Source organism: Pelophylax lessonae (genome assembly GCF_965119305.1).
Source record: "Pelophylax lessonae genome assembly, chromosome: 6".
Taxonomy (NCBI): domain Eukaryota; kingdom Metazoa; phylum Chordata; class Amphibia; order Anura; family Ranidae; genus Pelophylax; species Pelophylax lessonae.
The window spans coordinates 165,866,927-165,879,880 of NC_138773.1; the positions used below are offsets into that span (position 1 = coordinate 165,866,927).

Genomic DNA, 12,954 nt, shown 5'->3' on the forward strand with positions numbered 1-12,954 from the left:
GAATAGGTACGTGGAGGAAATCCTAAAGATTCGCACCACGCAATATAAGTCTTCCATGTGTGATAATAGACCTTGCTGGAAGTCGCTTTCCTTGCTTTAATAAGGGTAGGAATGACTGAAGCTGACAAACCTCTGTCCTTCAGTACTTGGGTCTCAATGGCCAGGCCATTAAAACCAGCGACTGTAAAGCACGATGGTAAATTGGTCCTTGAGACCACAGACACTCCCTGAGACGAAGTTCCCACGGAACGTCTGCGACTAGCCTGTCCAAGTCGGCCAGGCCGGCTTGACGAGGCCAGCCTAGAATTTCTAGGACCACTGGTGCTGACTGGATCTGAACCAGGCGTCCCTAGAGCTATCTGGCCCCGACCATCCGAGAAAGTCTGGTCGTTTTCTGTTCCCACACATTTATCAGATACCTGATTGCTATCAGGAAGGGTGATCTTTTCTGGTTGAACCTCAGGGACCGAAGTCACCCGGCTAGAGGCTTCTTGGCCTGTCTGGTCAACTAGATCCGATTCCTGTGGGGAATTGAGACTAATCTTAGGAAAAGGTAAAGGAAAAGATCTATTCAGGGAACGGTGACTACCGCTCCCTGTAGTACTTAAATGTTGGAAGGGAAGAATCGCACCGGTAGTAGTAGTTGATGCTCGATCTAATGTCCTGAATACCGGTGAAAAACGTCCCCCACCCTCAAACCGGGTGGGGGCGCACCTTCAGGCTGTGTACTCCTTTGCTTCGGGTTTGGCTGAGTTGGTCCTCTGTTTGTCCGACCAGCCTTTCTTGAACCCTCCTGGAGGAGTCTTGCCTTTCCCGCTTGTTCCAGCCGGGCGTGCGAACCCTTTATGGGCGGTAAAGAAAGGTCCTCGCTTGTTGCGAGGTCCCTTAGCTTTAGCAGCCTGTGGCAAAAAAGTGCTCTTGCCCCCAGTGGCATCCTTAATGATTTCATCTAGGGTGGCCCCAAATAGACGATTCCCCTGAAAGGGGAGATTCGTCAAGGTCTTTTTGGAACCTAGGTCAGCTGACCAGCATTTTAACCACAGCACACGTCTGAGGATTACCGCTGACATAGATGCATGCCCTAATAGGGGAGTAGTGTCCAAGGCTGCGTCACAGATAAACTGTAGCCCTTGTATAATCTGTTCCATCAAATCAGATGTTTCCTGGGGAATATCTTTTCCCCTAAGGTCTTGGCGTACCAATCTCGCCCATTCCATAAGTGTCTGGGAAACTAGACCAATAACAATTACTGGTCTAAATGCTGACCCTATCAGAGAGAAGATAGTGCGGGACTCTGCTTCCATCTTTCGATCCACCGGATCCTTAAAGGACGAAGTGTCCTCCACTGGGATAACCGTGGCTTTATTCAGCCTGGAAATAGGTGGATCCACCACTGGTGGTACCGTCCATTTCTTAATGATGGATTCCTCAAACGGATAGCGTCTAGCAATACGCTTGGAAATAGTAAAGGTACGTTTAGAATGCTCCCATTCTCCTTTAATCTTATTACCAAAACACTTGGGTACAGGAAAAACCTTCACCGTTTTGATGGGCTTGTTAGTACCAAAAGGAATCTCTGTATCAGTTGCTTCTGCCGGTAAAACCTCAAGTTTTAAGGTTTCCTGCACTGCCACAACTAGTGCGTCCACCAATGCTTCTTCCTGAATTATAGCGGGAGAAGAAACGTCCTCCTCACTGTCTGAGGGAGCTTTACCTGAGGTAACAGCCCTTGCAGAGGGACCTGCAACTGCAGTGACCATCTCTGAATCTGAGTCAGAGGTGTCAGATAATATAGGGGTAGGCGGGGGTCGCTTCCTTGACCCTCGTCCCTGACAGGCCGCCTCCACCCGAGCCACCATAGACTCCAAAATTGCTGTAAATGCCTCTACACTCTGTGCACCGGCGGGTCCCGTGGCCCCCTCGAGGGAAACAGGTGGGGGAATTTGTGTGGCAGGGTCCATGATTATTCCAGTAACTTCCCGGATAATATAATTCAAAAATAAAAAACTTTTTTTTTTTTTTTTTTCCAGACCCCCAGCGCCACAAAAGCCCCTTAGTGTTACCTGCTAGGGATCCCTATCGATCGAGAGAGAGAGAGAGAGATAGACCCCCAGGCTCACCACTTGATGCTCAGAGTTTAACTGCAACAGGTTACAGCGCTGTCTTGACAAACAGGAAGTCTTTTGGCTGGCTGCCCAGGAAGAAAGGAGGCGGCTCCGCCCCTCTGCACGCCTTCCGGCGCCTCCCCTAGCTCCACGAGGTGTTTGGATCACCTCAAACATGGCCGCCCCCATGCTGGAGACACGAGGCTACGCCAAAATGGCGGCTCGTGCAATCCAGCAAAAAAAATGGCGGCGGCCTGTACCGAATAGCGGTGTGCTGCAGGGCACACAACACTATCTCTGCATGGGGATTTTTGGCGTGGTTGGCGGTACCGGCCCTGGCGGACCTCATGGCCGTTCGGAAGGCCTGCTATAGCTGGAGATTTGACTAGGAAGGCAGTCTACATGTCCGTGGCTTCTGACTGGTAGGTACCTTATTCTTATCACAGTAAGATTCCCAGACTGCCACTGATTACAATCTTTTAAACATGTATACAATTAGATTGTTAGCTCCCAAACCAAGCCTCCTGGCTTTTTGCACATAAAATCACACTCAAAGTAGGGGGATCTGTGCCATGTTATAGGATAGAGGGGGACTCTATCTTACCATACAGAGAGGGGCCCACGTTCACCACAAGACCCGTCAGGGGGAAAAGGGGGAACATACTACTCACCATACCGGAACCAGGCGGGCACCAACTCCTGACAGTACCCCTCTCCACCGGGGCGGGAGGGCTGTCGACCAATACGGACGCCGTGACTCATGGTCTTTGGCGTTTCAGCGAGACATTTAACTCGCGGGGTCAGTCCCTTAATGGGACTTTGTCGCGGCCGACCCAGCGCGGAGCTATGGCCTGCACGAGCTCGTAGGCTGAACTGGGGTGACCACCGGATCTCAACATCCAGCCCGTCGCCCAGTTCAGCTTTCTTGCTTGAAGATCTCACAGGAACACTGGAGAAAAAAGCTGTCTAAAAAATCTTTTTAAGAAAAAAATCTTGCCAGGACCGAAGATCCCAGCAAGGTATCTAGGTCCTTACTCCTAACTAGACAGAAAATAACTGATTTGCTGAGGCAGAGAGAGAGAGGATATACCCTCTGGGACTGCCCCTAGGGTGTGGCCAGAGCATTTTAATTTCCTGTCTAGTCCTGCTCCTGTGGAGGCAACATAACCCGAAGGTGCTGTATCACCGAGGACTACGTCTGTCAATGAGCGATAGAGAAAAAAGGATTTCCCTGACTTCAGTGCTGGACCTCCACCACATGAGGAAAAGTACGATCTTGTAGGTCAGAAGTATGGAGTGTTCCAGGGACCAGGTTTGTCCCAAGCTGCCAGAATGTTGAGTTGCACATTCTGGATTGCAAATGGGTTTAAAGCCCAAGACCCTTATGCAGGCACGAATTGAGGTCCAAATCTGGACCTGGACAACCCAAGACTGAATAGAGGAAAGAAGTTTGTCCTGTGGTAGGAAGATCCTGGACACAGCCATGTCCAAAGCCAGACCCAGGTAGTCTAATTAGTGAGTCAGTTCCAGCAACAACATCTGAAGATTGAGGATCTAACTGAAACTCTGCATTGTCTGATATACATTCCCTGACAGGTTTAGGGAGGAACATTCCTTTAGGAGAAGATCATTTAGGTATTCCACAACTTGAATCCCTTGAGAACAGGGCAGAGCTAGGACTGAGCAAGAACCTTGTGCCTTGTGAAGACCAAGGGGGCTGTGAACAGGCCAAAAGGAAATGTGACAAATTGGTAGTGTTGAGTGTCCACAGCAAAGCAGAGATAGCGTTTGTAAGGGAGAAAATTAGTAATCTCCTAGTAAGTATCCCTGCTGTCCGCTGGAGCCAGAAAATCCCAAGGAAGGAAGAAGGCAAGGTCCAACCTAGCAGATTCCATGCAAAATGTTTGAACCCACAAGAAAAGTTGAGGGATTTAAGATTAAGGATGGGCTGAATGTCTCTATTTGCCTTGGGAACAGTGAACAGGTTCCATTTTAAACACTGAAAGCGTTGGGGTACTTCCAAAAAGATTTGCTGAACACCAGCAAGATCAGCTTGTCTTGTGGGAAAGGGGGTAAATTTAGAAGCATGGAGCAAGGAAGGTAGAGTTTGAAATTTCAGTTTGCAGCCCTTGGAAATGAGAGTCTGGAGCCAAATGTCTGAAATTTCAAAAAAGGCCAAAAGGATCAACAGACGTTCCCCCACTCTGACAAGAGGGGCACTCCTTCATTGGAGCCAGATCTGGCAGCCTTTAGAGCTGGAGGCCTGACAGAAACAAAATTAACTTTCCTAGTCTCAGTTGAAAGTGTGCAGGAGCATGGGCATTCATTTTCTGGGTGAGGAGTGTACATTTACCCCAGTGATGTACTTGTTTAAGGAGGAGCCAAACAGGTGTTCTCCTTTGAGGGAAGCCAATTAATCCTCCACATGTGGACAAAAAGGAGGCCCATCCTGGAAATTTGGTGAAGTGTATCAATCAGGCTGTTCACACAGTGGTGTAAGGCTACAAGTAGGAGTTCCAGGTGGTAGTAAACAGATGGATCCAATAAGATAAACTAAGAAAGTCTGTAAGAGTGAGTGAACTGAAAGGAATTGGCTGGTTATGACAATTTTAGGGAATCCAAGCTTGAGACCTTGGGGTAAACAGACTATGGAATCTCTAACATTGAAGAATGTACTGGGCCAACAATAGTAGCAATAGCATCCTTAGCCTTGGATGAGATCTCAGCTGAGGGCATCTTATCCTGATCCAATTGCTAAAAATTGAAGGAGAGACAATCTTTCTCATCTATCCCCTCCTCAGGCAGTGCATCAGAGACCAACAGCAGGGGAAACGGAAAGGCCTCGTTTGTAAACCCTGCAATCTCTAGCTTCCAAAAGTAAAAAAGCTCACACATGGTGGTGAAAAAAAAACTCCTCTTTAGATAGGTAAGAGGAAAGGTGTGCAACTGAAGGATCAGCAAATCTGCCAGAGAAAGGTGGAGAATCAGACTGAGGGCAGTTATCGGAACAGAGGGTCCTAGGAGCCCCTTGCAGAGTACTGAGAGCAGAGTCGAAATCTAACAAAACCATGTGATCCTTTGTTCCTGAGCTTATGATCTGCTATGTGTGGTGCCACAGTCACCCCCCCCCCCAAGGGGTACTCATTCTTTCACGTACAGTATCTCACAAAAGTGAGTACACCCCTCACGTTTATATAAATATTTTATTATATCTTTTCATGTGACAACACTGAAGAAATGCCACGTTGCTATAATGTAAAGTAGTGAGTGTACAGCTTGTATAACAGTGTAAATTTGCTGTCCCCTCAAAAAAACTCAACACACAGCCATTAATGTCTAAACCGCTGGCAACAAAAGTGAGTTCACCCCTAAGTCAAAATGTCCAAATTGGGCTTAATTAGCCATTTTCTCTCCCCGGTGTCATTTGACTTGTTAGTGTTACAAGGTCTCAGGTGTGAATGGGGAGCAGGTCTGTTAAATTTGGTGTTACCACCCTCACTCTCTCATACTGGTCACTGGAAGTTCAACATGGCACCTCATGAAAAAGAACTCTCTGAGGATCTGAAAAAAAGAATTGTTGCTCTACATAAAGACTGCCTAGGCTATAAGAAGATTGCCAAGACCCTGAAACTGAGCTGCAGCACGGTGGGCAAGACCATACAGCGCTTTAACAGGTTCCACTCAGAACAGGCCTCGCCATGGTCGACCAAACAAGTTGAGTGCACGTGCTCAGCATCATATCCAGAAGTTGTCTTTGGAAAATAGACGTATGAGTGCTGCCTGCATTGCTGCAGAGGTTGAAGGGGTGGGGGGGGGGGGGTGGTGGGGGGTCAGCCTGTCAGTGCTCAGACAATATGCCCCACACTGCATCAAATTGGTCTGCATGGCTATCGTCTCAGAAGGAAGCCTCTTCTAAAGATGATGCACAAGAAAGTCTGCAAGCAGTTTGCTGAAGAACAGCAGACTAAGGACATTAATTACTGGAACCATGTCCTGTGGTCTGATGAGACCAAGATAAACTTATTTGGTTCAGATGGTGTCAAGCGTGTGTGGTGGTACCCATGTTAGGAGTACAAAGACAAGTGTGTCTTGCCTACAGTCAACATGGTGGTGGGAGTGTCATGGTCTTGGCCTGCATGAGTGCTGCAAAAGTTAAGAGTTTTTTGCCAGGAGGTGCCATGTTGAACTTCCAGTGACCAGTATGAGAGTGATAACACCAAATGTAACACACCTGCTCCCCATTCACACTTAAGACCTCGTAATACTAACGAGTCACATGACACCAGGGAGGGAAAATGGCTAATTGGGCCCAATTTGGACATTTTTACTTAGGGGTGTACTCACTTTTGTTGCCAACGACTTAGACATTAATAGCTGTATGTTGAGTTATTTTTAAGGGACAGCTAATTTACACTGTTATACAAGCTGTACGCTCACTACTTTACATTGTAGCAAAGTGTCATTTCTTCAGTGTTTTCACATGAAAAGATATAATAAAATATTTACAAAAATGTGAGGGGTGTAGTCACTTTATTGAGATACTGTATATTACCTGAAAGGATTCCAAGGAATTACCAGATTATCCAATGCCAGTGTTAGAAGATCCTAGGCCATGGCTACAAAGAGGTGTAACACTGTTGAATCTGGAGGCTAGGATAAACACACCTGGGGTTCCCCTATTTATAACATAGGAAACTGAAGAGGTCGGGATGGACGGACCATTCCCCTTGGTCCAAGCAGTGACAAGTGAGGAAATCCACCTTCCAACTGTCCATTTCCAGGATGTGAACAGAAAAGTTTGCTAAACAGTGCTTTTCTATCAAGGAGATAATATGACTTACTTCTTTCAAGGCTGCCTGACTCCTGGGTCCATCCAATGATTAATATAGACCCCTAATGTAGCATTGTCTGATTGCACCCTCATTGGTAGTACCTGGTGAATTTGCAATTTTTTTGCTCTGAGCGCCAAAATGATGATCAGGAGCGTTGCTTCCCTAGGTGACAAGGTTCCCTGAACTAAGAGATGGAAACACTATTGGTGGGTGGAATAGGGAAAGATGGAGGGAGAGTTATGGCAGAGGATAAGAAGGTTCCCATGTTACAAACAACCATTGGAAATGGTACGATTTGTACCAAAATAAAAAATAGGCAAAATAAGTGTGCAAAATTTGACAATGAATTAAAGTGTTTGTTGACCAATGTCAGAAGTCTGCCAAGCAAAATAGGTCAGTTGGAAACTCTGGTGCACAAGGAGAATTATGATTTAATTGGTATTGCTGAATCTTGGCAAAGTTCAGTGTTGAGACCCTTACTTTTTAATATCTTTATAAATGATATAGGGTCTGGGATTAATTGTACAATTTCAGTCTTTGCAGATGACACCAAGCTTTGCAGTGGAATAACTTCCTTACAGGAGGTCTCCAACTTACAAGCTGACCTCAATTCTGATCACCGGTGCAATGCCTTACAGGCTGCAGAGTAAAAAAATTAATTTTTTTTACCTGTATCTTTTTTGTAAAAGGTGAATTTAACCTTTAAATGTCTACTGATCCCAAGTATTCACCTCGTCACAGATAGGCAATAACTCACCTTGCGGATTCCATGTAAACATTGGGAATGCAAAAAAAAAAAAAATGCTGCAATTTTGTATAAGATTTTCTGATTTAAATACTTACATTTACCATTGTATATACCAGGTGTAGTGCTGGCAAGATTTTGGGGACTTTCTGCTTTCATTTTCAAATCACAAAGCTGTAAAACAGAAAAAAAATTTAAAATTGCAAATTGCAATAACACAGCAACACATAAGCATATTCATTATATACAATAAAAATAAAAATTCAGCGCTTAAAATCAAATGGATGGGTAAGCAGCTGTCTTTTTTTACACCAGGATAGGTCAAACCTACCAAAACCTATAATATATAATATATTATATATTATAGGTTTTGGTAGGTTTGACCTATCCTGGTGTAAAAAAAACAGCTGCTTACCCATCCATTTGATTTTAAGCGCTGAATTTTTATTTTTATTGTATATTTTCCCAATCCTATTTAATTTGGCTGCTGATCTGATTTATATGGATATCTTCCGTTATATAGAAGCCCGTGAAATCAGGTTAGATGATGTATTTTCACGGGTGGCAGTTTCCAAGGAGCCCAGTGATTTGGTGTACAACTTTAAGAAACTGGGGCATATCTTTGAGAAAAAGATTAAAACCTGGTGGGATATTGTGTCCTTCCAGCAATATTTATCTGCCAAGATTATCCCTCGCCGTTTGCGTTGGGATATTCCACCTAATGACGGATTAATGGATATTGATTCTAACAAAGAGTGGGGGGATTTTTTCACCTCCAAGGGTCTAGAGCTCTTATCTTTTTTGCTATCACGGAAGCAGAGGAAGATGGAGACTCTAGAAACCCAAATTGATACTATCAAAAAATCCATTGAAAAGGATAAAGACAAACCTGAATTTATTAGGTTGTCTGATGAGCTTAAAAATAAGCTTATTAAATGGGATAAAGAGTCCCAAGATAAGAAAAAGAAAAAATTCCTCAGGGATGTGGGAGATTTTGGAGCAGGCCTGATCTATAGGTGGCAGGTCCCGTCTGGGAATGCCACAGTGCCCGATATTAGTACAGGTGCAGCACCTCTCCCACATTCTATTGAGGAGGATGATTTACCCAAAGTGGTGTCCCAATCAGGGACCCCCCGTCCCAATCTTCCTTTAAGGACCGGCCCACCGCCTAGAGGGAGAGGCCATGGAGGAAGAAAAGGGAGAGGGAGGGGTAGAGGTAGAGGCAGAGGTAATCTACCTAGTTATCGATCATCCTCTAGGGACGATTGGAATAGTGGTGTATATCATCAGGATGACCATTATTGGCAAACAGTCCCATATCAGAATAGAGGAAGTTTAACCTATTCGAGGGGTGGCCATCCAACTATTAACCGTCCAATTCCCATGGATAATAGGTTCCAGCCATTGCAAAATTATAATGATGACTCTCATTTTTTAGGGGTGCAGAGGACCCCCAGGAGGGATCCTCCACAGGGTCCATCAACCCCAAAGGGAACCAACATGAGGCACCCCCCATCGTATCCCATGAACAGATCGGGAAAAAGAAAAAAAGAGGATGTAGGGGAGGACGCAGGGCACAAAAGGCCAAAACCCCAATAGGTACAGGGATTTATAACCTTAGCGGTGTTACCCTAACGGAGGATGAGGTCCGAGTCCTGGATAGGGGGTTAAAATTTGCACCTGTAAAAAATATGAATAAGTTTGATACTTATATCAATATTCAAAAATTTGTCAGGTCAATGAATATTAAAAAGCATTTTTTATCAAACCCAGTCCAAAGAAATGTGTCTACGGACACCACTATCCATTCACAACTGAGGAATAAGTCTGTGTTCAATCCTCCGAATGTTGATACCAGACATCTGGAAGTGTTTAAAAATCTGGTCTGCAGAGATCTTGATTTACTTAAGCTGAAGAGGGCGAATGACCCTCAGCAGATTAAGAAAGGTATCAAAACATTAGAAGGTAGGAAGGACATTGTGATCCGCCCTGCGGATAAGGGAGGAGGACTGGTTGTTATGAGTGGTGCCTATTATCGGGAGGAGATGCAGCGGTTGCTCGGTGATGGGGAAACATATTCCCCTCTCACGAGTAACCCTATGGTTAGGTTTAAAAAGGAGCTGGGAGGTCTTGTGGATAGGGGCAAAGTACGGGGGATTTTAAGCTCTAAGGAAGCGGCCTATCTAAATCCCCGTTTTTGTAGAACCCCTATAATCTACTTCCTACCCAAAATCCATAAACATCAAACCAGGCCTCCGGGCCGCCCGATCGTTAATGGCATTGAGTCTGTGACGGCCAGACTTGGTCAGTACATCGACTGTTTCCTCCAACCGATAGTAGTTGGCACCACTGCATACTTAAAAGACACTAAGCATGCGATACAAGTGTTGTCTGACTTACCTGACATTTCGGATAGTATATTAGTGACCGCAGATGTGGGGTCACTATATACTATCATTAATCACGAGGATGCCCTGACCTCTGTGAAATGGGCCCTATCCAAGTCTGAATTACCTTCTAGGCATTGTAAATTCCTGCTGGAGTGTCTCGATTTCTGCCTGCTGAAAAATTACTTCTGGTATGACCAGAGGTATTTCTTACAGACAAAGGGAGTAGCTATGGGGGCACGGTTTGCTCCCAGTGTGGCTAATATCTTTATGTCACACTGGGAGGAGGAAGCCATTTTTGCTAACCGTCCCCCCCAGTTAAGCTGCTATCGTCGTTATATAGACGATCTGGTCTTGGTATGGAAGGGTGATATGTCCAGTTTGGAATGTTTTATGCAGAGGCTTGATGCCAATACCAAAAACATTAAGTTAACATGGAATGTTAGCGACTCAAAAATCGTGTTTTTGGATCTGGAGATATTTAAGGAAAATGGAGCCCTAAAAACTCGCACCTATTTCAAGCCGACGGACCGGAACTCCTACATACCTAAGAACAGCTGCCATCACCATCTGTGGCTATGTAATATCCCGAGAGGGCAATTCATGCGCATTAAGCGCAACTGCTCCTCGGAAGAGGATTTCCGGTCTCAGTCGCAAGTACTTGCTAAGAGGTTTCTTGAGAAGGGTTATGATCCGGCACTTATTGATAATGAAATAGTGAAGGTCAGCTCAGTGAATAGGGAGGTAGTTCTTTCTGGAACGCAAAGGACACCTGCCAATAATGAATTCAGTCTGGTTCTGGACTATAATGTCCAGTTTAAAAAGTTTGAGGGCATTGTAGCTAAACATTGGCCCATATTAAAAAGCGATCGTATTTTAGGCCCCGCCCTTCCAGAACGACCTAAGTTCATCTATAGGAGGGCTCCGACTCTCAGGGATCGCTTAGCACCTGGGGTTGTTGACCCCCCGTCTAGAGCTGAGAACAGGTTGTTCCCAGATTTAAAGGGGTTTTACGCTTGTGGCAGATGTGCCGCTTGCAAGACTTCTAAAGCAAATCTAAAAAGGAGAAAGGAGTTTATTGCTACTGCCACTCATGAGACCCACGTAATAAAAGATTTTGTCACCTGCACCACACGGGGTGTAGTTTATATGCTCCAGTGTGGGTGTGGGTTGCAATACGTGGGTAGAACTACTAGACCGCTCCATGTACGCATAGGTGAGCATATGAGTAAGATCAGGAAAGGAAAGACTAATCATAGCGTGCCGAGACACTTTAAGAAACACCACAATTGCAACCCTACCAGTTTAAAATTTTGGGGCATTGAAAAAACAGCCCATCATTGGAGGGGTGGGAATTTCGTGCGACAATTGAGTCGCAGAGAATCCTTCTGGATTTATCGGACCCATGTGCTGTCACCAGGAGGTTTAAATGCCGATTTTGATTTGAATTGTTTTATCTCTAATAGTTAATAGATCTGTTTTATTTATTATTCAGTTTTTCTTTTGGAATTTTATTGCATGTATCATGTAGGTCATGCATATTGTATGTTTTATATTTATATTTATACATATATGTATTTCTCTATGCGCAGGTTTTATATGTATATGTTTTTAATCTGCATGATGTTCCAATCGGAGAGCTGCGGTTGTTGTCATATTCCGATTTTATATTGGTTTTAAATTGGATATTTATTTTAATATTTAATATTTTGCTCGACTGTCTATGTTAGGCAGTGAATTATTCGGGCATTTCCAATTATATTGCCATAATTTATTTAGTCACTGATGGTGAGCTGCAGCGGAGCTTCAGGGGTTAATCCGTGTTGTTTATTTCCTCTGACCACTGCTGTTCAGCTCTGTTATTCTTATTTCCTGTGTCTACAGGAAGTTGGGCTGGTCCTTGGTTGAAGGGGGTGGAGGATTTCCATTCCCCTTCACTTCCTGTTTTGTAATGACCTGGCTTCTGGTTGCTATGAGACGCCTTTATAATGAGCGGGTGCGGTCTCCCTCCTTACCCCTGCTGAGGAAGTCATGCTTATTGACGTAATGCATACGGGGGAAGGAGTCTGATGTCACCCGCAGCTCTCTGAGATCCTGGAACACATGTCTGCACTTTCGCTTTCATCTGGCACTGTGACAGTGCCTTGCTTGTGAGTGATGCTTTATTTTTTACTTTAATAAATGTCCTTAATTAAGCGGAGAGCATTAGATCGTTTTATTTATCTTTTCCGGATTGCCATACACGAGTTTCTGTGAACCTGTTGGATCCTGGATATACAGATCTTCTGGCTGCCTCTGGCTTACTGATACAAAGTGTTGTGACCCCTAGTGGTCGAATACAGGAGGTGAGAGGCTGTATTATCTGTGGTGGAGGAGTCACGTTTGCAGTGTCGTTTTAAATATTCCTGTTTTTCACTTTGGAAATCAGCTTTTAAGGACTTTATGATTTATGATCCACATGCTTTTTATTGTGCATTTTATACATTTTAATGTGAATGATTTTATGCACTATTTGTAATTTTATAGCGCTGCACTTCATATTCATTATATGGCAGACTAACTAATTAGTATGTGGTTACGATTAGTTTGTTTTCTAAACTTTTCAACAGCCAATCGCAGTTTAAAAAGAGGGAAAATGCTCCTTAAAATACTGGATTGCAAAGGCTGTAACAGCGATATCCCATCTAAAGTTAGAATCATTATAATTTGCTGACTACTAAAAAATTGTTATCTTAGACAATTTGTGGGGAATAAGAAGGAAAACAGTATTTGTAAAACTCTGCTATTTTCCACCATGTTGTTTGGGTTTTGCTTCCCATTTTATGTTACGAAACTATGTATTAAAGGAGTTGTAAAATCTGAAGGTTTTTTATCTGAATGCATTC

The 12,954-nt window shown here is 44.3% G+C and overlaps 1 protein-coding gene across 1 annotated transcript in view; it reads right to left on the reverse strand.

Moving 5' to 3' along the window:
* KATNIP (katanin interacting protein) overlaps window positions 1–12,954 on the reverse strand; it is a gene marked incomplete at its 5' end in the record, with an annotated part of 198,564 nt that overhangs the window by 38,024 nt on the left and 147,586 nt on the right. The window contains 1 exon segment of the mRNA XM_082261741.1: window positions 7,781–7,856. Coding sequence (XP_082117867.1) covers window positions 7,781–7,856 — 76 coding nt within the window.